Here is a 25216-nt window from a genome sequence, read left to right on the forward strand (position 1 = left end):
GGCAGAGTGGTCAGGCAGGCAGTCTCAGGGTCAGGGGTAGGCAGAGTGGTCAGGCAGGCGGGCTTAGAGTCAGAGGTAGGCAGAGTGGTCAGGCAGGCAGACTCAGGGTCAGGGGTAGGCAGAGTGGTCAGGCAGGCGGGCTCAGAGTCAGGACAGGCAATGGTCAAAACCAAGAGGGCGAGAAAAAGAGAGACTGGGGAAAACCAGGAGCTGAGACAAAACGCTGGTTGACTTGACAAACAAGACGAACTGGCAACAGACAAACAGAGAACACAGGTGTTGGTACCCAGGGGATAATGGGGAAGATGAGCGACACCTGGTGAGGGGTGGAGACAAGCACAAGGACAGGTGAAACAGATCAGGGCGTGACAATTACTGCTTATTAACCTTCATTTTTTTCACAATACTTTACTTTAATAAAATATTTCAGTTGTTGTGTATATTACATTTGTTTTATTTGGTGACTTTATTATTTCATTCCAAGTCAACATCTCATCTCCATTGAGCTGTTGCCTATGCTGTTGGACAAAATCACTATATTAGTAGTTCTTCAAAGTAAATAAGGCATACTTTTATGAATGCTGAATACCAACTATCAATCACTTAGATCATGTAATCACTTAGATCGTGCCTTCTTCACAACTATGTGGGTGTGTGTGGACCATGTTAATTCCTTAGTGGTGTGGACACTGAGGAACTTGAAGCTCTCAACCCACTCCACTACAGCCCTATGGATGTGGATGGGGGCTTGCTCACCCCTCCGTTTCCTGTAGTCCACGATCAGCTCCTTTGTCTTGCTGACGTTGAGGGAGAGGTTGTTGTCCTGGGGCCACACTGACCTCCTCCCTATAGGCTGCCTCATTGTTGTTAGTGATCAGTCATACCATCGTCGTGTCGTCAGTAAACTTGATGATGGGGTTTGTCAAACTTGCTGAGCTGTACTCAATGAAAAGCATTCTTACATATGTATTCCTTTTGTCCACGTGGGCTAGGGCAGTTGGAGTGTAATAGAGATTGCGTCATCTGTGGATCTGTTGGGGTGGTATGGAATTTGCAGTGGTTACAGGGTGTCTGGGATGATGGTGTTGATGTGCTATGGAGGAGTGTTGCTTGGTTCAATGTCTCTTGCCTTGAAGTGAGCATCGAAGGCTTTAAGCTCGTCTGTTAGGTTAGCACCAGTGGGCATTTCACGGCTGGGTTTCCCTTTGTAATCTGTGATAGCTTGAAAGCCCTGCAACATTAGCTCTGTATTAACTGAAGTGGTCAAATAATAATTCATGTAAGTAGTCAAATGAAATTATGCTTTTTGTTCAACGATCTTGAATTATATGATGTGTCTGCCAGTGGCGTGAGAGTGACATGCACATTCAACATTCCCACTCAGATGCTGGGCCAAATAGAGGAAGTTCCCACCTTACACCACAATACACAGACAGAGTATCTGTAGCTGAATCTTGGTGCAGGTTAATTACGGCATGTGAGAGCGCCATAGAGGATGCTGACTTAGACACAGTTGGTTAACATCTCAGTTAGTTAACTGACTGCAGTTGGGTCAGTTGGACTATGGACGTTACCTAACCTGCCATACCAGGGCTAAAAAAAAGTTACCGCCTGTGAACTAACCAACCTGGTGCATAGCTGCTAAGTGTGTTAGGGGAGTGTTTTGTTTACGTTTGTAGTCGCAGTATCATTGATCAGGGGATTGTCAGAGTGAGTGAGGACTGTATCAGGGAGTTAACACAGAAACGCATGTCAGAGCATTCACACCTCATAGTTTCCAATTCAGTGTCTAAGGGCTAGCCATCAAGGGAACTCACATCCAAGGGAACATATTAGAACTAAAAGTGTTTTGCCACTCTGCAAAAGTGAGAAGCTCTTTGCGGATGTGTAAATGGTCAAATTATTAACTGCAGTCTTTATTTTTCCACAGATAAAAGAGATGAGAAAAACAAGAAAGGTAAGTTTGTCAATGAGTGCGTTTAAATCCACAGTAATAATTTGATATTAAACTGATTATGGCAGTAGTCATGTAAACACCTTACTTTGCTTATCTTAAATCGGCCAAAGGTCAAAATCGTAGTAAGTATACACCGATTAAAACACCTGGTTTTCTGAGTTATCTTTCAAATTATTATGACATGAAAAGAGCTTAATTGGCGTTCCAGTGGTGTATTTGATCTGAAAAAACAAAGTGAGTTCGAAGCAAACTCTGAATATACTGAACGTACGGTCTTAGAAGTAGTATTCACATACAAACTTTATATGTACAAACTCAGAATCAAATGCATTTATCAGAGTGCCATCAAGTAGCCTTATTTCAGTTGTGTCCATGTAAACAGGATTATTAGGGAAATTGTTATTTTTGCAAAGCATGTAAACGTTGTAATAGAACTATTAATCGTACTATCCACAATAATCACATTATTGTGTGCATGTAACCGTACTCATTGTGTGTTGTATCTATATTGAGACTGCTAGTTTAGTTTGTGTGCACTCCATGACCATGTTGTGTTTATATTGGGTACTTACTAGTTTAATTTGTGTGTGTTAACAGTATGTAGAATCTGTATGGTCGGAGGGGTATACTGCGAAGCAAGCTAGATCTACTCAGATTTTCTAAAGCTAGCCAGCTTCAGTTAGCTTCATCCATACTACGACGGTGTACATTGCTTGTCTGTCAGACACTAACTCTTGCAAGCTTGTACAGATGTAGGATCTTAATTTGAGCCAGTTTACTACAGCAGGAAAATAAACCTGCAGCAACAGCATTTGTAAATTATTATGTGGATTATAATTCATGGAAATGTTTCTATGGGTTGATAAGTTTTTCGTTAGGGCAAATCAAGTCTGAAATTTCAAAGTGAAAATTAAAAAATGTCGATGCCTTTTTAAACCTCATACACATTTGCATTTCCTGTTGTGCAGGAAAATTCTCAGCAACAAAAAAGAGTGATCAAATTAAGATCCTACAGCTGTAACTGCGCATGCATGCCGCACGTGGCTAGTCGAACAAAGTACTCGTCATTGATTCAATGCTGAAACATCAAACCACCATGCGTGGGTCAGTGCCATATTTTCAATTGTTCCCGAAATCAAAATGAAAGAAAAGTTATCTTGCAAATTCAGCAGGCTATCTATCATGTGAAATAGACTTTTAGAAGTGCCTTCTTTATGTTATTACTTATTGTCAATGGCTCCTTGGGTGTGCTTTGGTGTGGTTCTAAATGATTGACCTCAGAGTTGACCAAAGTATTCATACCCCTTGACTTATTCCACAATTTGTTGTGTTACAGCCTGAATTCAAAATGTATTAAATAATTTGTTTTGCTCACCCATCTACACACAATACCCCATAATGACAAAGTGAAAACATGTTTTTAGACATTTTAGCAAACTTATTGAAAATTAAATACATAAATCGAATTTACATAATTTTTCACACCCCTGAGTCAATACTTTGTAGAAGCACCTTTGGCAGCGATTACAGCTGTGAGTCTTTCTGGGTAAGTGTCTAAGAGCTTTCCACACCTGGATTGTGCAACATTTGACCATTTATTGTTTTCAGAATTCTTCAAGCTCTTTCAAATTGGTTGTTAGACAACCATTTTCAAGTCTTGCCATAGATTTTCAAGTAGATTTAAGTCAAAACTGTAACTCAGCCACTCAGGAGCATTCACTGTCATCTTGGTAAGCAACTCCAGCGTAGATTTGGCCTTGTGTTTTAGGTTATTGTCCTGCTGAAAGGTGAAATAATGTCCCAGTGTCTGGTGCAAAGCAGACTGAACCTAGGATTTTGCCTGTGCTTAGCTCCATTCTGTTAGTATTTTATCCTGATACACTCTCCAGTCCTTAACAAGCATACCCATAACAGGATGCAGCCACCACTATGCTTCAAAATATGGAGAGTGGTACTCAGTAATGTGTTTTATTGGATTTGCCCCAAACACAACACTTTGTATACAGGACAAACACGTAATTCCTTTGCCACATTTTTTTGCAGTATTACTGTAGTGCCTTATTGCAAACAGGATGCATGTTTTGAAATATTTGTATTCTTTACAGGCTTCCTTCTTTTCACTCTGTCAATTATGTTAGTATTGTTTAGCATTACAATGTTGTTGATGTATCCTCAGTTTTCTCCTATCACAGCCATTCAATCACAATTGGCCTCATGGTGAAATCCCTGAGTGGTTTCCTCTGTCTCCGGCAACTGACCTAGGAAAGACGCCAGTATCTTTGTAGTGACTGTGTGTATAGATACACCATCCAAAGGGAAAATAATAACTTCATCATGATCAAAAGGATATTAAATGTCTCCTTTTTTTATTTATTTTTTATTTACCAATAGGTGCGCTTCTTTATGAAGCATTGAAAAACCTCCCTGGTCTTTGTGGATGAATCTCTGTTTGAAATCCACTATTCGCCTTAGGGACCTTAGACATACTTGTGTGTGTGGGATACAGAAATTAGGTAGTCATTCAAAAATCATGTTAAACACAATTGTTGCACACAGAGTGAGTCCATGCAACTTATTATGTGACTTGTTAAGCACATTTTTACTCCTGAACTTATTTAGACTTGCCAGAACAAAGGGGATGAATACTTATTGACTCAAGACATTACAGCTTTTCATGTTTAGTTAATTGGTAAATATTTCTAAAAACATAATTCCACTTTGACATTATAAGGTATCGTATGGAGGCCAGTGACAAAAAAAATCTTAAAGGCCGTAACACAACAAATATGGTAAAAAGTCAAGGGGTGTGACTACTTTCTGAAAGCACTGTACCTCACTAAGTCCTCAAACTAGATTTGTAGTATATGGCTCAGTTTAGATCTGAAGGATTCGTTGGCATAGTATATGGCTCAGTTTAGATCTGAAGGATTCGTTGGCATGGAAATTGACCTTGCTTTAAGTTAAGCCACTTTCGTGGTATTGGTTATCCCAAGTTGAACTCAGAGTTGACCAAACTAAATTCATAGTATAGGGCTCCGGTTTGTGCATAAGGTGTGTATAGTCTGGCCATATGGTCATGTGTGTGTTCCTGTGGTCCGAGCAGCAGGTGCTCTTGACTCCGTTCATGGTGATTAGGACCAAGGAGATTACAGCTCTTAAGCTCAGCAGCTGATTTTTCCCCGTGCCTTTCTTCCCTTAGCTAACAACCTTATGTACTGTTTTTGGATCAACACACTTACAGACACACATACTGTACACACTTACAGACACACATACTGTACACACTTACAGACACACATACTGTACACACTTACAGACACACATACTGTACACACTTACAGACACACATACTGTGCACACTTACAGACACACATACTGTGCACACTTACAGACACACATACTGTACACACTTACAGACACACATACTGTACACACTTACAGACACACATACTGTACACACATACTGTACACACTTACAGACACCTATACTGTACACACTTACAGACACACTTACAGACACACATACTGTACACACTTACAGACACACATAATGTACACACTTACAGACACACATACTGTACACACTTACAGACACACATACTGTACACACTTAAAGACACACATACTGTACACACATACAGACACACATACTGTACACACTTACAGACACACATAATGTACACACTTACAGACACACATACTGTACACACTTACAGACACACATACTGTACACACTTACAGACACATATAATGTACACACTTACAGACACACATACTGTACACACTTACAGACACACATAATGTACACACTTACAGACACACATAATGTACACACTTACAGACACACATACTGTACACACTTACAGACACACATACTGTACACACTTACAGACACACATAATGTACACACTTACAGACACACATACTGTACACACTTACAGACACACATACTGTACACACTTACAGACACACATAATGTACACACTTACAGACACACATACTGTACACACTTACAGACACACATACTGTACACACTTACAGACACACATACTGTACACACTTACAGACACACATACTGTACACACTTACAGACACACATACTGTACACACTTACAGACACACATACTGTACACACTTACAGACACACATACTGTACACACTTACAGACACACATACTGTACACACTTAGACACATTTGCCTGGATGAACAATGTCCCTTTACTTCACTTACAAAAGTTTTGAGTAGTTAGTGTTCTGGTGCATGTGTGTTTGTACTATTACAGAACGTGGGCATGTTTTGGGATGATGGTGGAAGAATTTGTTTGTATAGAATCTCAGCCTAGAAGGAGCAATAATCCCCAGACTCGGATTAAGGACTGTGAACCAAACAGCATAGTGTCGTGCGGTGTATCACATAGAATAGCACCCCCTATCTGTTTCCAAGCAGTAGCAGTGCCATCTCACTATGAACCCTTAAACACCAATGTACCATTTTTTGACTATTTGTCCCATTTCATACTTTTTTTATTGGCTGCATCAACAATTCTTATTTAAATGTCCCTATTTAAACTTAACGTCTTTGGACCCATCATCTCCTCTCCCTCAGGTAAGTCTCAGGATGGTGCAGGCGTGGAGATGCAGGCCCTCAACAGTGACGACGAAGGAGAGGAGAAGAAGAAAGCCCACCCTAAGAAGGAGAAGTCTGTGCTCCAGGGGAAATTGACCAAATTAGCGGTGCAGGTCGGCAAAGCAGGTAAGACCATCACAAGGGAATTCTGAATGTTGAAAGTGTGTCTGATTTTCAGCAGCAGCTTGTCCCAGTTTGTCATTATTGCAAATATTGTATTATTTCATGGTGTACAGTACACTACTATCCTTTCCTCTGTCCAGGCCTGTTCATGTCAGGGTTGACAGTCATCATCCTGATAACTCTGTTTATGGTGGACACTTTCTGGATCCAGGGACTACCGTGGGTCGCAGACTGCACACCCATCTACATTCAGTTCTGCGTCAAGTTCTTCATCATTGGTGTTACTGTGCTTGTGGTGGCCGTACCCGAAGGTCTCCCCCTGGCCGTCACCATCTCACTTGCGTATTCTGTTAAAGTAGGTATTACTACTTTGTCACTACTATGTTACTATAGTATATATATATTACAGACAGGAGCAATTAAGAAAGGCATTGCCAGATCCCAAATCATAGCCTCCAATCTTCCTCAGAAAATGATGAAAGACAACAATCTGGTGAGGCACCTGGATGCCTGTGAAACCATGGGCAACGCCACAGCCATCTGCTCTGACAAAACGGGAACATTAACCATGAACAGGATGACCGTGGTCCAGGCTTATCTGGGAGACAGGCACTACAGGAAGGTTCCTGAGTCTGACCTCATCCCAGGCAAAGTCTTGGACCTGCTCATTATGGGCATCGGAGTCAACTGTGCTTACACATCCAAGATCATGGTAAGTGGACATACTTCACTTGAGACTTCGAGTTGAGGTTTCCACCTCTGTCAAACAGAACACAAAGAGATGTGCAATACAGCTCTTTTCATAGCAATCGTTCCTTGACACCTGAGCAAATACGTTGAGTGCCAGGTCAGGGATTTCAAGCCAGGGCCAAATCCTCTTGAAATCTGAGAACTCAGACTTTAATTTAAATCATGCATTGATATAATGGGACATTTTCGTACAAAGTATCAGTTATGTTAGTTGATTTGAAGTTTGGAACTGACCTTAACGTGTAAATGGTTTGTCTCAGTCTCCTGAGAAGGAGGGCGGACTGCCACGCCAGGTGGGCAACAAGACCGAATGTGCCTTGCTGGGCTTTGTCTTGGATCTGAGACGTGACTATATGACCATCCGCAACGAGATCCCAGAGGAGAAGCTCTTTAAGGTCTACACCTTCAACTCAGTCAGGAAGTCCATGAGCACAGTGCTGAAGAACGCAGACGGGAGCTACCGCATGTTCAGCAAAGGAGCCTCAGAGATCCTCCTAAAGAAGTAGGCTGGCACTTTCAGTTTCTTGCTTTCTTGTAAATTAACTCAATGAACTTCCCCAGTATTATTTGTCCGAAATGTAATATAGTTTTCCTCTTTATCTCATCGCAGGTGTTGTAAGATCATGACAGCAAGCGGGGAGGCTAAGGTCTTCAAGCCCAGGGACAGAGACAATGTGGTGAAGAATGTGATCGAGCCCATGGCCTCCGAGGGCCTGAGGACCATATGCCTGGCCTACAGGGACTTCCTCCCAGTCGACGGCGAGCCTGACTGGGAAAATGAAACTGACATCCTCACCGGCCTCACCTGTTTGTGTGTGGTGGGCATCGAGGACCCTGTACGGCCAGAGGTAAAAGGGCAAGCGGGATATGCCCAATCAAGGTCCTTGTTGCAAAGGTCCAATTAATTCAAGGAGGTAGATGCTTGTGGTGGTATAACCCTCAACAATGTACATGTATAATCCCCCTAAAGGGGAGAGCAGGTCTTTCTGAGTGTGTCTTGGGGTGTTAGATTACAAGCAAAACACACATATCCATAATCTGAAAAAGAAAGTATTCTTCTTCCACCCTAGGTTCCTGACGCCATTAAGAGGTGTCAGCGCGCTGGCATCACGGTGCGCATGGTCACAGGGGACAACATCGACACGGCTCGCGCCATTGCCAGTAAGTGTGGCATAGTGCACCCCGGAGATGACTTCCTCTGTATAGACGGCAAAGAGTTCAACCGACGGATAAGAAACCAACTGGGAGAGGTAATATTCCTCTCTTTCTCTCACAAAATGAATCTGCTTCTGTGAAAAAAAATGGTGATGATAGAGTGACCCAAGAAGCAATCTACTTCCAGATTGAGCAAGAACGCATTGATAAGATTTGGCCTAAACTCCGTGTGCTTGCAAGATCCTCACCCACTGACAAACATACTTTAGTAAAAGGTATGTTTGGGGGGTATTTTTTCATTTATCACTACAGATACATTTTTAGGTCTTACATATTATTATTATTATTATTATTATTATTATTATTATTATTATTATTATTATTATTATTATTATCTAAAGAGATGATGCTTGCCTCTGTTCACAGGTATAATGGACAGCACTGTACTAGAACCAAGACAAGTTGTTGCTGTAACAGGAGATGGTACTAATGACGGCCCTGCCTTGAAGAAAGCGGATGTTGGATTTGCCATGGTATGGTATTTTTATACTTCAAGATCTGGCGTATGTTATATCCCATCAATATTTCATGAGTATGTTGTCTCTCTGATTTGACCAGACGGGTACTTTTGGTCCTGTGACTAATGCGCTGTGACATGCTGTCCCCACAGGGCATTGCGGGCACGGACGTAGCCAAAGAGGCCTCAGACATCATCCTGACAGACGACAACTTCAGCAGCATCGTCAAGGCGGTGATGTGGGGGCGGAACGTCTACGACAGCATCTCCAAGTTCCTCCAGTTCCAGTTGACAGTCAACGTGGTGGCTGTCATCGTGGCCTTCACAGGAGCATGCATCACACAGGTGAGACATCGTATTGCTGTCATGTTCATCCTTCCCATCTTGTCTTTCTGCTTGAAAAGGGGATGCATAGGTCAACTAGAGAGCGGCTGACTCACTATAGGGAGTTTTTCTTATTTTCTTATCAAGTCTACAAGTTACAACGGTCTTTGAAAAGTGGGGAGCTATACATAACACAAACTACATCTCCCCCCAGGACTCTCCTCTCAAAGCTGTCCAGATGCTGTGGGTGAACCTGATCATGGACACCTTTGCCTCCCTGGCCCTGGCCACTGAGCCCCCCACCGAGTCTCTGTTGCTGAGGAAACCGTATGGCCGCAACAAGCCCCTCATCTCCCGCACCATGATGAAGAACATCCTGGGCCATGCTGTCTACCAGCTCACTGTCATCTTCACCCTGCTCTTCACCGGTGAGTAGTGTTGCAAAGGGAGGGTATATTACTGGAAACTTTCAAAGTGGCCCTTTTGGGTAATTCATATTATCACAGGTGTCTGAAATTATGTCTGGCCCTATGTGTGGCCTAATATATAAAATAATGCAATTAATTAAAACATTATCCTAAGAATAAATGGATACAATTGGTGTTTAAAATTAAGGTTTCAGCAAGCCTGTTCCTGGAGAGCTACCGTCCTGTAGGTTTTCACTCCAACCGTAATCTTGCACACCTGATTCTAATAATTAGCTGGTTGATAAGGTGATTCAGGTTAGTTACAGCTGGGGTTGGAGTGAAAACCTACAGAAGAGTAGTTCTCCAAGAACAGGGTTGGAAAGACCTGGGCTATAGGCTAGTGCGGGAGCAAGATTTTTTGGACTAGGCCTAATAAATAAATAAAATATTCGGAAGAAGCCTTTGACTCTCCTCCTGAACTGCCACTTTAGGCCTACACAGCAGAGCCATTGGTTAGGCAGCACACAAAAATGTTTTTGATCAGCAAGAACAGAGCAGGCCGGGGCTCAGGGAGTAATGGGTGTAATGCAGCCTAGTTGTATTTATACCATCCCAGCAGCTATCTTAGAAATATAACTTTGCTCTGTGCCTCTCAGAGGATGCACTTCGTAGCCTATAGCCTATTGATATTGTCCGCCCAGCGGAGAATCAGAGATAAGGGGCAGCATCAGGCACACAAAGATAAACAACTCAAACACTGAGAAATATAGAGATTTCATCAATGACAAATTACATGACCCTCCCCTGGACTAGATTAAAAAAGACTAAACCCTCTCCTTGATTGAAATTCAAAAAGCATGACCCTCCCCCATTTTCCTCCAGGTAACCCTTCTCTATATTTCGATCCATCCCTAGACAGTGGTGTAAAGTACTTCATTAAATCTGGCAGACTCACTAAACACAAATGCTTTGTTTGTAAATTATGTGTTTGAGTAGGCCCCTGGCTATCCGTTAAAACATTAAAAAAATATTGTGCTGTCTGGTTTGCTTAATAAACTCAGCAAAAAAATAAACCTCCCTTTTTTAGGACCCTGTCTTTCAAAGATAATTCGTAAAAACCCAAATAACTTCACAGATCTTCATTGTAAAAGGTTTAAACACTGTTTCCCATGCTTGTTCAATGAACCATAAACTATTAATGAACATGCACCTGTGGAACGGTCGTTAAGACACTAACAGCTTACAGACAGTAGGCAATAGATTCCAAGATGGCTTAGCAGTTCAGACGTCATTTTTGTCCTCGTACTGTCTTGTCCTGTATATATATATTTACACCTTCTTCGCATATCTTTTATATTTTTTTATTATCCAAGAACTCAACTACAAAAGCTTTCCTGCAACCCGCCTCACCAATTACAACAAAAAAGTATTATTTACCTCAAATCTGAAAATCCACAGTGAAGCTAACCAGGGGCTAATCAGAAGTTAGCCAGAAAGCTAACCAGAAGTTAGCCGAAAGCTAGCCGAAAGCTAATTTGAAGCTGCCCAGAAGTTAGCCGGCTTGCTGGCTAGCGTTGGTGTTTCAGCTGCCCACGTTTTGTGGTCATCAGCTATTCCTTTAGCTCGATAATCTACCGGCACTTTTGTGCAACGCGACTCGGACCGGAGCATACCGGGCCTTTTTTTCTCTCAGTTTCCCCGGATTTCAGCCGCAGGCTCTGGACATTTGCACCTTGATTTCGCAGCTAGCTAGCTGCAAACCGTGTGACTATTGGCTTACGTCGATCCCGGAGCAAACTTAAATTATTCCGGAGCTAGCCAGCTGAGGAGTTCCATCAGCCATTCCTGGGCTACAGTCACCTATCCGGACCCGGGTTTTTTTTTTGCTGCAGATACGGAGCCCCACCGGGCCTTCACGATTGACTGCCGACGTTATCTGCCCGAGGGAGTTATCCAACTGGCACCTCCGTCGCGACGTTACCTGAACGCTCACCTGGGGCCCGCTAATCGTTAGCTGTCTTATCGGCTGCTATCTTAATAAGTATTTCGGACAATTTTTTTTCTTTTTTTTCTTGGGTCACTATATCTATTTTGCCAATTGGATTGATCCCCTCTACAAGACACGGAACCCCACTAATCTACCGACGGAAACGCACGAGGTGTCTAAAAATAGACCTCCATCCTATGCTATCTTGCTACCGATAGCCATCTACCCGGCCAGCTGTCTGGATCGCCGTGACCCCAACCAACCTCTACTCACTGGACCCTTATTGATCACTCGATTAAGCATGCCTCTCCTTAATGTAAATACGCCTTGTCCACTGCTGTTCTGGTTAGTGTTTATTGGCTTATTTCACTGTAGGGCCTCTAGCCCTGCTCACTATACCATATCCAACCTTTCATTTCCACCACCCACATATGCGATGACATCACCTGGTTTCAATGATGTTTCTAGAGACAATATCTCTCTCATCATCACTCAATACCTAGGTTTACCTCCACTGTATTCACATCCTACCATACCTTTGTCTGTACATTATTCCTTGAAGCTATTTTATCGCCCCCAGAAACGTCCTTTTACTCTCTGTTCTAGATGCTCTAGACGACCAATTCTCATAGCTTTAAGCCGTTCCCTTATCCTACTCCTCCTCTGTTCCTCTGGTGATGTAGAGGTGAATCCAGGCCCTGCAGTACCTAGCTCCACTCCTATTCCCCAGGCGCTCTCTTTTGATGACTTCTGTAACCGTAATAGCCTTGGTTTCATGCATGTTAACATTAGAAGCCTCCTCCCTAAGTTTGTTTTGTTCACTGCTTTAGCTCACTCTGCCAACCCGGATGTTTTAGCCGTGTCTGAATCCTGGCTTAGAAAGACCACCAAAAATTCTGACATTTTCATCCCCAACTACAAGATTTTCAGACAAGATAGAACGGCCAAAGGGGGCGGTGTTGCAATCTACTGCAAAGATTGCCTGCAGAGTTCTGTTTTACTATCCAGGTCTGTTCCCAAACAATTTGAACTTCTACTTTTAAAAATCCACCTCTCTAAAAACAAGTCTCTCACCGTTGCCGCCTGCTATAGACCACCCTCTGCCCCCAGCTGTGCTCTGGACACCATATGTGAACTGATTGCCCCCCATCTATCTTCAGAGCTCGTGCTGCTAGGCGACCTAAATTGGAACATGCTTAACACCCCAGCCATCCTACAATCTAAGCTTGATGCCCTCAATCTCACACAAATTATCAATGAACCTACCAGGTACCACCCCAATTCCGTAAACACGGGCACCCTCATAGATATCATCCTAACCAACTTGCCCTCCAAATACACCTCTGCTGTTTTCAACCAAGATCTCAGCGATCACTGCCTCATTGCCTGCATCCGTAATGGGTCAGCGGTCAAACGACCTCCACTCATCACTATCAAACGCTCCCTGAAACACTTCAGCGAGCAGGCCTTTCTGATCGACCTGGCCGATGTATCCTGGAAGGATATTGATCTCATCACGTCAGTAGAGGATGCCTGGATATTTTTTTAAAATTCCTTCCTCACCATCTTGAATAAGCATGCCCCATTCAAGAAATTTAGAACCAGGAACAGATATAGCCCTTGGTTCTCTCCTGACCTGACTGCCCTTAACCAACAGAAAAACATCCTATGGCGTTCTGCATTAGCATCGAACAGCCCCCGTGATATGCAACTTTTCAGGGAAGCTAGAAACCAATATACACAGGCAGTTAGAAAAGCCAAGGCTAGCTTTTTCAAGCAGAAATTTGCTTACTGCAACACAAATTCAAAAAAGTTCTGGGACACTGTAAAGTCCATGGAGAATAAGAACACCTCCTCCCAGCTTCCAACTGCACTGAAGATAGGAAACACTGTCACCACCGACAAATCCACTATAATTGAAAATTTCAATAAGCATTTTTCTACGGCTGGCCATGCTTTCCACCTGGCTGCCCCTACCCCGGTCAACAGCACTGCCCTCCCCTCTGCTACTCGCCCAAGCCTTCCCCATTTCTCTTTCTCCCAAATACAGTCAGCTGATGTTCTGAAAGAGCTGCAAAATCTGGACCCTTACAAATCAGCCGGGCTAGATAATCTGGACCCTTTCTTTCTAACACTATCTGCTGAAATTGTTGCCACCCTATTACTAGCCTTTTCAACCTCTCTTTCGTGTCGTCTGAGATTCCCAAAGATTGGAAAGCAGCTGCGGTTATCCCCCTCTTCAAAGGGGGGGACACTCTTGACCCTAACAGCTACAGACCTATATCTATCCTACCCTGCCTTTCTAAGGTCTTCGAAAGCCAAGTCAACAAACAGATTACCGACCATTTCGAATCCCACCATACCTTCTCCACTATGCAATCTGGTTTCAGAGCTGGCCATGGGTGCACCTCAGCCACGCTCAAGGTCATAAACGATATCTTAACCGCCATCGATAGGAAACAATACTGTGCAGCCGTATTCATTGACCTGGCCAAGGCTTTTGACTCTGTCAATCACCACATCCTCATCGGCAGACTCGACAGCCTTGGTTTCTCTAATGATTGCCTCGCCTGGTTCACCAACTACTTCTCTGATCGAGTTCAGCGTGTCAAATCGGAGGGTCTGTTGTCCGGGCCTCTGGCAGTCTCTATGGGGGTGCCACAGGGTTCAATTCTTGGACCGACTCTCTTCTCTGTATACATCAATGATGTCGCTCTTGCTGCTGGTGATTCTCTGATCCATCTCTACGCAGACGACACTATTCTGTATACTTCTGGCCCTTCTTTTGACACTGTGTTAACAACCCTCCAGGCGAGCTTCAATGCCATACAACTCTCCTTCCGTGGCCTCCATTTGCTCTTAAATACAACTAAAACTAAATGCATGCTCTTCAACCGATCGCTGCCTGCACCTGCCCGCCTGTCCAACATCACTACTCTGGACGGCTCTGACTTAGAATATGTGGACAACTACAAATACCTAGGTGTCTGGTTAGACTGTAAACTCTCCTTCCAGACTCACATCAAACATCTCCAATACAAAGTTAAATCTAGAACTGGCTTCCTATTCAGCAAAAAAACATCCTTCACTCATGCTGCCAAACATACCCTTGTAAAACTGACCATCCTACCAATCCTCGACTTCGGTGATGTCATTTACAAAATAGCCTCCAAAACCCTACTCAATAAATTGGATGCAGTCTATCACAGTGCCATCCGTTTTGTCACCAAAGCCCCATATACTACCCACCACTGCGACCTGTACACTCTCGTTGGCTGGCCCTCGCTTCATACTCGTCGTCAAACCCACTGGCTCCAGGTCATCTACAAGACCCTGCTAGGTAAAGTCCCCCCTTATCTCAGCTCGCTGGTCACCATAGCAGCACCTACCTGTAGCACGCGCTCCAGCAGGTATATCTCTCTGGTCACCCCCAAAACCAATTCTTCCTTTGGCCGCCTCTCCTTCCAGTTCTCTGCTGCCAATGACTGGAACGAACTACAAAAATCTCTGAAACTGGAAACACTTATCTCCCTCACTAGCTTTAAGCACCAGCTGTCAGAGCAGCTCATAGATTACTGCACCTGTACATAGCCCATCTACAATTTAGCCCAAACAACTACCTCTTTACCTACTGAATTTATTTATTTATTTATTTTGCTCCTTTGCACCCCATTATTTCTATCTCTACTTTTTTCTATCTCTACTATCTCTATTTTTTAAACTTTTTTTTACTTGCTATATTGTATTTACTTCGCCACCATGGCCTTTTTATATTTTTATTTATTTATATATATATATTTTGTTTGCCTTCACCTCCCTTATCTCACCTCACTTGCTCATATTGTAAATAGACTTATTTTTCACTGTATTATTGACTGTATGTTTGTTTTACTCCATGTGTAACTATGTGTTGTTGTATGTGTCGAACTGCTTTGCTTTATCTTGGCCAGGTCGCAATTGTAAATGAGAACGTGTTCTCAATTTGCCTACCTGGTTAAATAAAGGTGAAATAAATAAATAAATAAAAAATTAAGGTCACAGTTATGAAAATTTAGGACACTAAATAGGCCTTTCTACTGACTCTGAAGAACACCAAAAGAAAGATGCCCAGGGTCCCTGCTCATCTGCGTGAACGTGCCTTAGGCATGCTGCAAGGAGGCATGAGGACTGCAGATGTGGCCAGGGCAATAAATTGCAATGTCCGTACCTTGAGACGCCTAAGACAGCACTACAGGGAGACAGGCCGGACAGCTGATTGTCCTTGCAGTGGCAGACCACATGTAACAACGCTTGCACAGGATCGGTACATCCGGACATCACACCTGCGGGACAGGTACAGGATGGCAACAACAACTGCCCAAGTTACACCAGGAACGCACAATCCCTCCATCAGTGCTCAGACTGTCCGCAATAGGCTGAGAGAGGCTGGACCGAGGGCTTGTAGGCCTGTTGTAAGGCAGGTCCTCACCAGACATCACCGGCAACAACGTCACCTATGGGCACAAACCCACCATCGCTGGACCAGTCAGGACTGGCAAAAAGTGCTCTTCACAGACGAGTCGCAGTTTTGTCTCACCAGGGGTAATGGTCGGATTCTCGTTTATCGTCAAGGAATGAGCGTTACACCGAGGCCTGTACTCTGGAGTGGGATCGATTTGGAGGTGGAGTGTCCGTCATGGTCTGGGGCGGTGTGTCACAGCATCATCGGACTGAGCTTGTTGTCATTGCAGGCAATCTCAACGCTGTGCGTTACAGGGAAGACATCCTCCTCCCTCATGTGGTACCCTTCCTGCAGGTGCATCCTGACATGACCCTCCAGCATGACAATGCCACCAGCCATATTGCTCGTTCTGTGTGTGATTTCCTGCAAGACAGGAATGTCAGTGTTCTGCCGTCACCAGCGAAGAGCCCAGATCTCAATCCCATTGAGCACGTCTGGGACCTGTTGGATCGGAGGGTGAGGGCTAGGGCCAATCCCCCAAGAAATGTCCGGGAACTTGCAGGTGCCTTGGTGGAAGAGTGGGGTAACATCTCACAGCAAGAACTGGCAAATATGCTGCAGTCCATGAGGACAAGATGCACTGCAGAACTTAATGCAGCTGGTGGCCACACCAGATACTGACTGTTACTTTTGATTTTGACCCCCCTTTGTTCAGGGACACATTATTAAATTTCTGTTAGTCATATATCTGAAGAACGTGTTCAGTTTATGTCTCAGTTGTTGAATCTTGTTATGTTCATACAAATATTTACACATGTAAGTTGGCTGAAAATAAATGCAGTTGACAGTGAGTGGACGTTTCTTTTTTTGCTGAGTTTATAAGAAAGTTGAAATTATTTATACTTTTACTTTTGATACTGAAGTACATTTTAGCAATTCCATTTACTTTTGATACTTAAGTATATTTAAAACCAAACACTTTTAGACTTTTACTCAAGTAGTATTTTACTGGGTGACTTTCACTTTTAATATCTTTACTTTTACAGTATGACAATTGAGTACTTTTTCCACCACTGCCCTTTGATATAAAAAGTGTTTACTATATATGAATCCATTTTTTAAATTCAAGTTATTCAAGTATTAATGACCATAGTTACCATAGATTGCCATAGATTGCCAAAGATTCCGGTAACTTTGGTAAATTACCAGTAGCTTTGCATCCTTACTGGTGAGTACCGCCTGGGTTCAAATTAGTTAGTCGTGCCAATTGGACATCTAACTTTGTTCTTTATGAAGATATGAAAGCAAATGTATTGAACTAATAAATGACTTGATCCGTATTGCTTGTCTCCAGTGGGCCTTGTTATTATGTACCTGTATATTGCCACCACAGGGGAGCAGATTTTCGACATTGACAGCGGGAGGTATGCGCCTCTCCATGCCCCTCCCTCGGAACATTACACCATTGTTTTCAACACCTTCGTCATGATGCAGCTCTTCAACGAAATCAACGCTCGCAAGATCCACGGCGAGCGTAACGTCTTTGACGGCATTTTCAAAAACATGATCTTCTGCTCCATTGTGTTCGGAACGTTCATTATCCAGGTGAGCAGCATTCAGATCCATACAGGATATTCACACAGAGGAGATTTCACATTGGACAGAAAATAACATTGCTCTCTAATCAACCTGTGTTTTCTTGTCCAGATTGTGATCGTTCAGTTTGGAGGGAAACCTTTCAGCTGTGTGGGCCTCAGCATCGACCAGTGGCTCTGGTGTGTGTTCTTGGGCTTTGGATGTCTTCTATGGGGCCAGGTGAGATTCTCACAGGTTTCTAATGTCTTCCAATGATCTCCTTGGTTCTTATGAAGCTTTGTCACAAATGTTTTGTCACAAATTAGTGACAACATTTGAGTTCCTGTCTGTTCATTTCTAGGTGGTCACCACTGTCCCCACCAGCCGGCTGAAGTTCCTGAAGTCTGCAGGTCATGGCACGCAGCAGGAGGAGATCCCTGAGGATGAGCTGGAGGAGATGGAGGACCTGGATGAGATCGACCATGGTGAGATGGAGATGAGAAGGGGGCAGGTGCTCTGGTGCAGAGGCCTAGGCAGGATCCAGACTCAGGTTTGTTTGATCAACTCATAATTACATCTCAGCTCACAATCATCCCTCAGCTTTACACCAAACCAAGGATACAAACGCAGGATTGTGCTTTAACTTTCGATGGGGACTCAATACTAAAATGTTGACTGTGTCTTCATCCCCAAACCATCCAGATCCGCGTAGTGAATGCCTTCCAAGACACTTTGTCCCCCTACGAAGGCCTGGAGACCCCTGAGTCCCGCAACTCAATCCACAACTTCATGACCACCCCGGAGTTCCGGATAGAAGACTCGGAGCCGCAGATCCCCCTCATCGACGACACAGAGGGGGAGAACGATGCTCCCACCAAGCGCAACGCTGCACAGACCCTGCCCCCACCCTCCACGCTGGCCACCCTTCCATCCACGCCCAACCAGAACAATAATGCTGTGGACAGGATCATCCCCTTCTACAAAGAGAGCCCAAAGACTGGCGGGATCCCCCAGAGTCCTGCACTGCCGCCGCGCCCTGGGAGCCCGCTGCACAGCCTGGAGACCTCCCTCTGAGCTGGGCCCTAATACCAGTAATTACCCACTCACATCAGCCCACTTCACAATACCAAGACGTGGGGAGAGAGGGCTTCTGGAAGCCTCATGGGTTTCTGTTTTTACTTATATGTTTGGTTCCTAAAACATTTTTGGGTCTTGTATCGAGGAGAGGTGCACATTTTGCGTGGAAGAATTATAGACCGTTTTTTGGTGTAATTAAATGAACAGGGAGACTGGTATGCATTGCTGTACATCAGCAGTACTTCTAAAGAATTCATGCATTGGCTATTTATATATTTTTATGATTTCATTCATGTTGTGAAAGCAACCCTGTTTACACGTTTGTGAAACTTTGAGTGTCCGTGAAAAACCAACGTTATAATATGTACAAAGTGGGGCTGCATACTGCGAAATGAAAAAAAATTAATAATGTATTTTAGATATTGCTGTCTTTTAGGAGAAAAGCAAGGTTTCTGTTGAAACTGAACTAATATGCCTGCAGGTTCTATTTGGTAGGGTTTTTTCTAGGTACATATAAATATCTAGTGAAGTAAGAAGAAATTGGTTTTCAATGTTTATAAGAAGACATTGAGAAAACTGGAAAATGTCCTCAAATATCCATGTTCACACTTCCACACTGTAAATATTAAAAGACATGCTCCGGTACTTTGGCGACTAAGAAATTGTTTTATAAACCTCCAACTTTGGACTGAGTGTGTCAATATGTAGTACATACCTGCATAATCTATGAGCATAATTACTGTCTTATCTCAATTAGCCAAGAAATCCTTATTTTGATAGTGATTGGTTTCTTGAAGCTTTGCAGAGCAATTGTCCCTACATTTGCCCCCACGTGGGTCAGCCCCATAGCAATTCAAGTTCTAGCCAATGAGCTTCAGCATTTGAGTGACAGCTAGCAAGAGGCCTGCCCAGTGTTATCCAATGAAGTTGCAGGGCAGGCCCACCGGCTCAGTGGAAACAGAAGAGAGAGAGAGAGCGAGAGATATAGCAATGACATGGTGCACATTTACGCACATGTGTGACGTAGTAAGCAATCTTCAGGGACCGCTTTTGGCTCGTGAGTGCTGCTACTTTCAGAACTACTGGCTAAAAAGTAAACTAAAGTACCGGAGAATCTCTAACTTTGTTCCCAAATCATTCCAAAACTCAATTTCATGATTCCTAGAAAGTGGTGGAGCTCCTATTTGTGTCCCTAGTGCTTTCAATCTAGACCACTGATCATAAGCACTGACCACTGATCCATTGAGAGGCTCATTATGAATCAAGGATAAGATCCATACATTACAGAAAAAGAGAGGAGAAACCAATTACTGTTTCAGATTTTTCTGTAGAGAACATTTTGTAAAGCGAGTAGATTGTTATTTTTAGGATTTTGAAATCAAGAGAAAGTTGTTGTTTGATCAAAAATAACCTAATTCAAAGAAATTACATTTATTGAATGGTTTTAAGGACCTGAGTGGTATTTCACAAAATAGTATCAATGGTTCATCCAGCTAACAGAAATAACTTGATTCTCAATTTCATTAACATTTACAGTATGAGTTGATTAAGTGATACTCGTTTAATTTTGATCTCTCTCGTGACCTTGGAGAATGTTGTATTTTTTAGGAAACAGAAAATACTCAAGACACTAAAGACTCTCAGCACAGAGTACTTTATTGCACTAAACCTCCTTTAGGGAGACATACATTTTGTAAAATACAGCCTAGCTTTGTATCTTCTTAGAGAGAGCTGTAGCTTTCATCTGTCACAAAAGTCAAGGTATCATCAGTTGGGAGAGGATGGAAAATTATTTAAAACGTTTTGCAAGCCAAAGTCCAAATACCCTCACACTGTCATTGGAAATAGCCTACATGTTTACCAAGTGCTATAAAAAAAGAGAGAAACCTAACAACCAGGAATGCTAGAACAAAAAATGAGGTCCTGGGCAGTGGAGAAATGTATTTAAAATAAAAAATAGTTTTGTTACATTATGGTCTAAAAATGATTAACTTCATTACACTTTTTTAATGCAACTTTTCACAGTATAGGATCAATTTGATGTTTCTGGAATCCATGTCAGGGTCACAGTTAATTTGACGACATAATTATTTAAGATTTCTTCCCTGTGTTGCAATTACAAACGGCATCGAAAGATAGGTATAAATCCAAAGAAAGTACTTAGGTGGTAAAAATGGGAGAACGTTTCCGTAGGTCACTTTTGTGTTTCTCTGTAGTTTCATTCCACAATTGGGAATGAATGTTTATCAATCTCTTTATGGAATATACATTTTTATATCTCAATATTTGGTTTTTAAAAAAGTACTTAATGTCTGTTTATTTTGAGCAGTGTAAATGGTTCTTGTGGTTGATATTTATTTTTGAAACTTATTGAGTGCTGTGTATGGTTTTTGAAAATAAAGGATTCATATTTAGCTTACCTAAAAATGGTATTGAATCTGTTCTCTATTTTCTCAACTGTCAGTCATTGTTGCAACATACTCAATGAATTGAAAAATGCTATTGAAGTTTGTCATCAGTGTCATAAGAAATGTAGGTGCAGCAAGACATGTCGCTGAAAAAAAACACACCACATGTATGCCTACTGGTATGTGGTCCTCCCAGTTGTCTGCAATGCTAGCATTACAATACCCTATTATTGAAAAACCTATGAGTAAAATATATTTAAAAAAAAATAATGTCATGTAGTCTAAATAAAGTTGAATGCTGTAAATCCAAATCCCTTATAATACAATGGAATGTTTGGTCCATATACACATACAAAATACGTTTGTTAATTTTTGGCGTCACAGTACCACACAACTACACACAACAGGCTGGAGCAGCACGGTCAGAGCAGTGCCCCTGGAGCAAGTTAAGTGCCTTGCTCAAGGGATGATTGGCAGTTGCTGGCACAGTTGATTGATGGCATCTTAATTGGGGAGGACTGGCTTGTGGTAATGGCTGGAGTGGAATAAGTGAAATGGTATCAAATACAGAGCATTCTAAAAGTATTCAGACCTTGACTTTTTACACATTTTGTTACGTTACAGCCTTATTCTAAAACGGATTTAATATTTGTAAAGGTTTTCTTCCAGGGGTGAAGGAGAGGACCAAAGTGCAGCGCGGCTAGTGTTAAACATGTTTAATACCAGAACAAGTGAAGCACTACAAACAACATACAAAATAACAAATGTGCAAAACCGATACAGACCTATCTGGTGCAGAACACAAACACAGAGACAGGTAACAAACACCCACAAAATCCCAACACAAAACAAGCCTCCTATATATGATTCTCAATCAGAGACAACGATTACCATCTGCCTCTGATTGAGAACCCACACTAGGCTGACATAGAAACAGACAAACTAGACACACAACATAGAATTCCCACCCAGCTCACGTCCTGACCAACTAAACACATACAAAACAACAGAAAACAGGTCAGGAACGTGACAATATTTCTTTCTTCCCATCAATCTACACACAATACCTCATAATGACAAAGTAAAAACAGGTTTTTAGAATTTTTTGCAAATGTATAAAATATCAAAAAATGAATATATAACATTTACATAAGTATTCAGACCATTTACTCAGTACTTTGTTGAAGTACCTTTGGCAGCGATTACAGACTCCACTCTTCTTGGGTCTGACGTTACAAGCTTGGCACACCTGTATTTGGGGAGATTATTCCATTCTTCTCTGCAGATCCATTCAAGCTCTGTCAGGTTGTATGGGGAGCATCTCTGCAGAGCTGTTTTCAGGTCTCTCCAGAGATGTTCAATCGGGTTTCAAGTCCGGGCTCTGGCTGGGCCACTCAAGGTCATTCAGAGACTTGTCCTGAAGCCACTCCTGCGTTGTCTTGGCTGTGTGCTTACGGTCGTCCTGTTGGAAGGTGAACATTTGCCCCAGTCTGAGGTCCTGAGCGCTCTGGAGCAGATTTTCATCAAGGATCTCTCTGTACTTTGCCCCATTCATCTTTCCCTCAATCCTGACTTGTCTCCCAGTCCCTGCTAGGTTTCCTCCAGGCGTGACGCTTGGCATTCAGGCCAAAAAAGTTCCATCTTGGTTTCATCAGACCAGAGAATCTTGTTTCTCATGGTGTGAGAGTCCTTTAGGTGCCTTTTGGCAAACTCCAAGCAGGCTGTCATGTGCCTTTTAAATGAGGGGTGGCTTCCGTCTGGCCACTCTACCATAAAGGCCTGATTGGTGGAGTGCTGCAGAGATTGTTGTCCTTCTGGAAGGTTCTCCCATTTCCACAGAGGAACTCTAGAGCTCTGTCAGAGTGATCATTGGGTTCTTGGTCACCTCCCTGACCAAGGCCCTTCTCTTACTTATGTAAATAAGGTATTTCTGTTTTAAATTTTTTATAAATTTGCAAACATTTCTAAAAACCTGTTTTCGCTTTGTTATTATGGGGTATTGTGTTGATGATATTGATGAAGACATTTTATTATTTAATCAATTTTAGAATAAGGCTGTAACATAACAAAATGTTGAAAAAGTCAAGGGGTCTGAATACTTTCCGAAGGCACTGTATTTTTTTGTAAATATATATAGATTTGAAAAATAAAATAAAAAATATAAAAATATACATTTTCCTTTATTATTTTCCCCTAACCCTACCATCCGTCCCCTAATTGGAGTAAACTAATGGACAACAAGACTTAGGTTTATACTTCCAGCGTATGCATAGTATATACATTTTACGGACATGGTATATTTTACAATCTTTTGTTTGACATAACTTGGCAGTGGTCTGGGGGTCCTCCCATTTTTTGGGGGGGCATTCAAAGCACATTTCCTGCATTTCTACACAATCTAATATGACCCATTACCTTTCTAGCATCTCTATTTATAACAACAAAAAGTAAGCAAAAAAGCCCACAGTCATCAAGCTAGGTAAGAGATTATTAAATGTGTTTAAGTGATTGATAAGACTGAACTAGATCCATGATAATACAATAATCAATATTGTGTGGCACCTTTCACTAATAGCCTAACAAACGAACAACTGAAAAGTAGGGAATTATCTTGGGAAATTGACAGATCAATACCGTTACACTGACATACTGACTAATACGCAGTGGCATGTCATCAAATCCACTACACTACACAACACAACACTAAACAATACATTAATTGCACTATAACGGTGACAAATGTTTAGGGCCTACATAAAGCTGTCCCAGCAGAGTCCCAACAGCAGTCCCAACACCTTACCACTGCTAAACCTGGCTATCAGATGAACATTGTATGACAGTGAAACAGTTCATTCAGCCTCATTTACTGCCTTTTAAAAAAAACGTAGCTGATATGGCTGACTTGCTTACATAAATGTGATTTCTACTGACAATTGAGATGTATGAACTTTGGCATAAAGGGACGACAAACGGATAAGAGGCAATCCCTAATTGCGATGAAGACGTAATGATGTCACGACTTCGACCGAGGCAGGCTCTCCTTCCCGTGCGGGTGGCGTTCGGCGGTCGTCGTCACCGGCCTATTAGCTGCCACTGATCCTTTTCTCCCCCTCCCTATGTGGTTATTGGGTTCACCTGTTGTGTATTAGGGTTAATTAGTTGGGCTTATTAGTCAGCCGGCCCGCACGTTTCTTTGTGCGGGATTGTTTGTTGGTAAGTAGTGGTGTTGTTTTTGGTGCTACGTGTTTTCTGGACTGTGTTCCTTTCTTCCCCGTGTCTGGGGTTGGTTAAATAGTACACCCAGTGTGTTAGTAGGGTGGCCTAGTTTGCCCGTGTTCATTAAAGAACATTTTGTATTGGCACCTGCTGTTTCCTGCGTTTTGACTCCACACTCTGACACCCAGGCCTTACAAATGAGCGAGTTAGAAAGGACGTAGTCAATATAACTACTTGTTCAGCACTTTTGAAATGTACAGCTACAGAATTCAGAATGGGCCGTTCTTACAGTGTTCTCCCTGTACACCAAGTCAGAACCTTAGGATAAATAAAGGGCAGATAATAACATAAACATAAATAACATAAGCAGACAATGAAAGCTCTTACAATATTCGATGATTACATTTCTCTAAAACAGGTTATAGGCTACATGTGCACCACCAAGTCAAAACAGTAGGCGAAATTAGGAGGGGAAAATATACCAAATTACTAGGGTGAGGCACATGGGCTACTAAACGCTTACTACACAACATACACTTGGTATTACTTTCTTAGCTACAGTATGCATATCTCTCTGGCTTATTACATAATTTATGCAGCAGCATGCAAGACATTTTTGGGCTCACCTTGTTGTGCTGTGCTCACTTGAACA

The 25216-nt window shown here is 42.4% G+C and overlaps 1 protein-coding gene across 1 annotated transcript in view; it reads left to right on the forward strand.

The window, feature by feature from the left end:
- The window catches only part of LOC129862732 (plasma membrane calcium-transporting ATPase 1-like), a 38745-nt gene extending 17404 nt beyond the window's left edge, over nucleotides 1-21341 (forward strand). The window contains exons 7-21 of the mRNA XM_055934646.1: nucleotides 1931-1957; nucleotides 6564-6710; nucleotides 6848-7062; nucleotides 7177-7419; nucleotides 7718-7959; nucleotides 8068-8305; nucleotides 8528-8707; nucleotides 8800-8887; nucleotides 9039-9145; nucleotides 9283-9474; nucleotides 9668-9881; nucleotides 17682-17893; nucleotides 17996-18103; nucleotides 18225-18413; nucleotides 18566-21341. Coding sequence (XP_055790621.1) covers nucleotides 1931-1957; nucleotides 6564-6710; nucleotides 6848-7062; nucleotides 7177-7419; nucleotides 7718-7959; nucleotides 8068-8305; nucleotides 8528-8707; nucleotides 8800-8887; nucleotides 9039-9145; nucleotides 9283-9474; nucleotides 9668-9881; nucleotides 17682-17893; nucleotides 17996-18103; nucleotides 18225-18413; nucleotides 18566-18937 — 2774 coding nt within the window. The 3' untranslated portion in view covers nucleotides 18938-21341. The remainder of the gene's footprint in view (nucleotides 1-1930; nucleotides 1958-6563; nucleotides 6711-6847; nucleotides 7063-7176; nucleotides 7420-7717; nucleotides 7960-8067; nucleotides 8306-8527; nucleotides 8708-8799; nucleotides 8888-9038; nucleotides 9146-9282; nucleotides 9475-9667; nucleotides 9882-17681; nucleotides 17894-17995; nucleotides 18104-18224; nucleotides 18414-18565) is intronic.
- Nucleotides 21342-25216: the final 3875 nt, after the last annotated feature.

Source organism: Salvelinus fontinalis, chromosome 9, assembly GCF_029448725.1.
Source record: "Salvelinus fontinalis isolate EN_2023a chromosome 9, ASM2944872v1, whole genome shotgun sequence".
NCBI classification, from domain to species: domain Eukaryota; kingdom Metazoa; phylum Chordata; class Actinopteri; order Salmoniformes; family Salmonidae; genus Salvelinus; species Salvelinus fontinalis.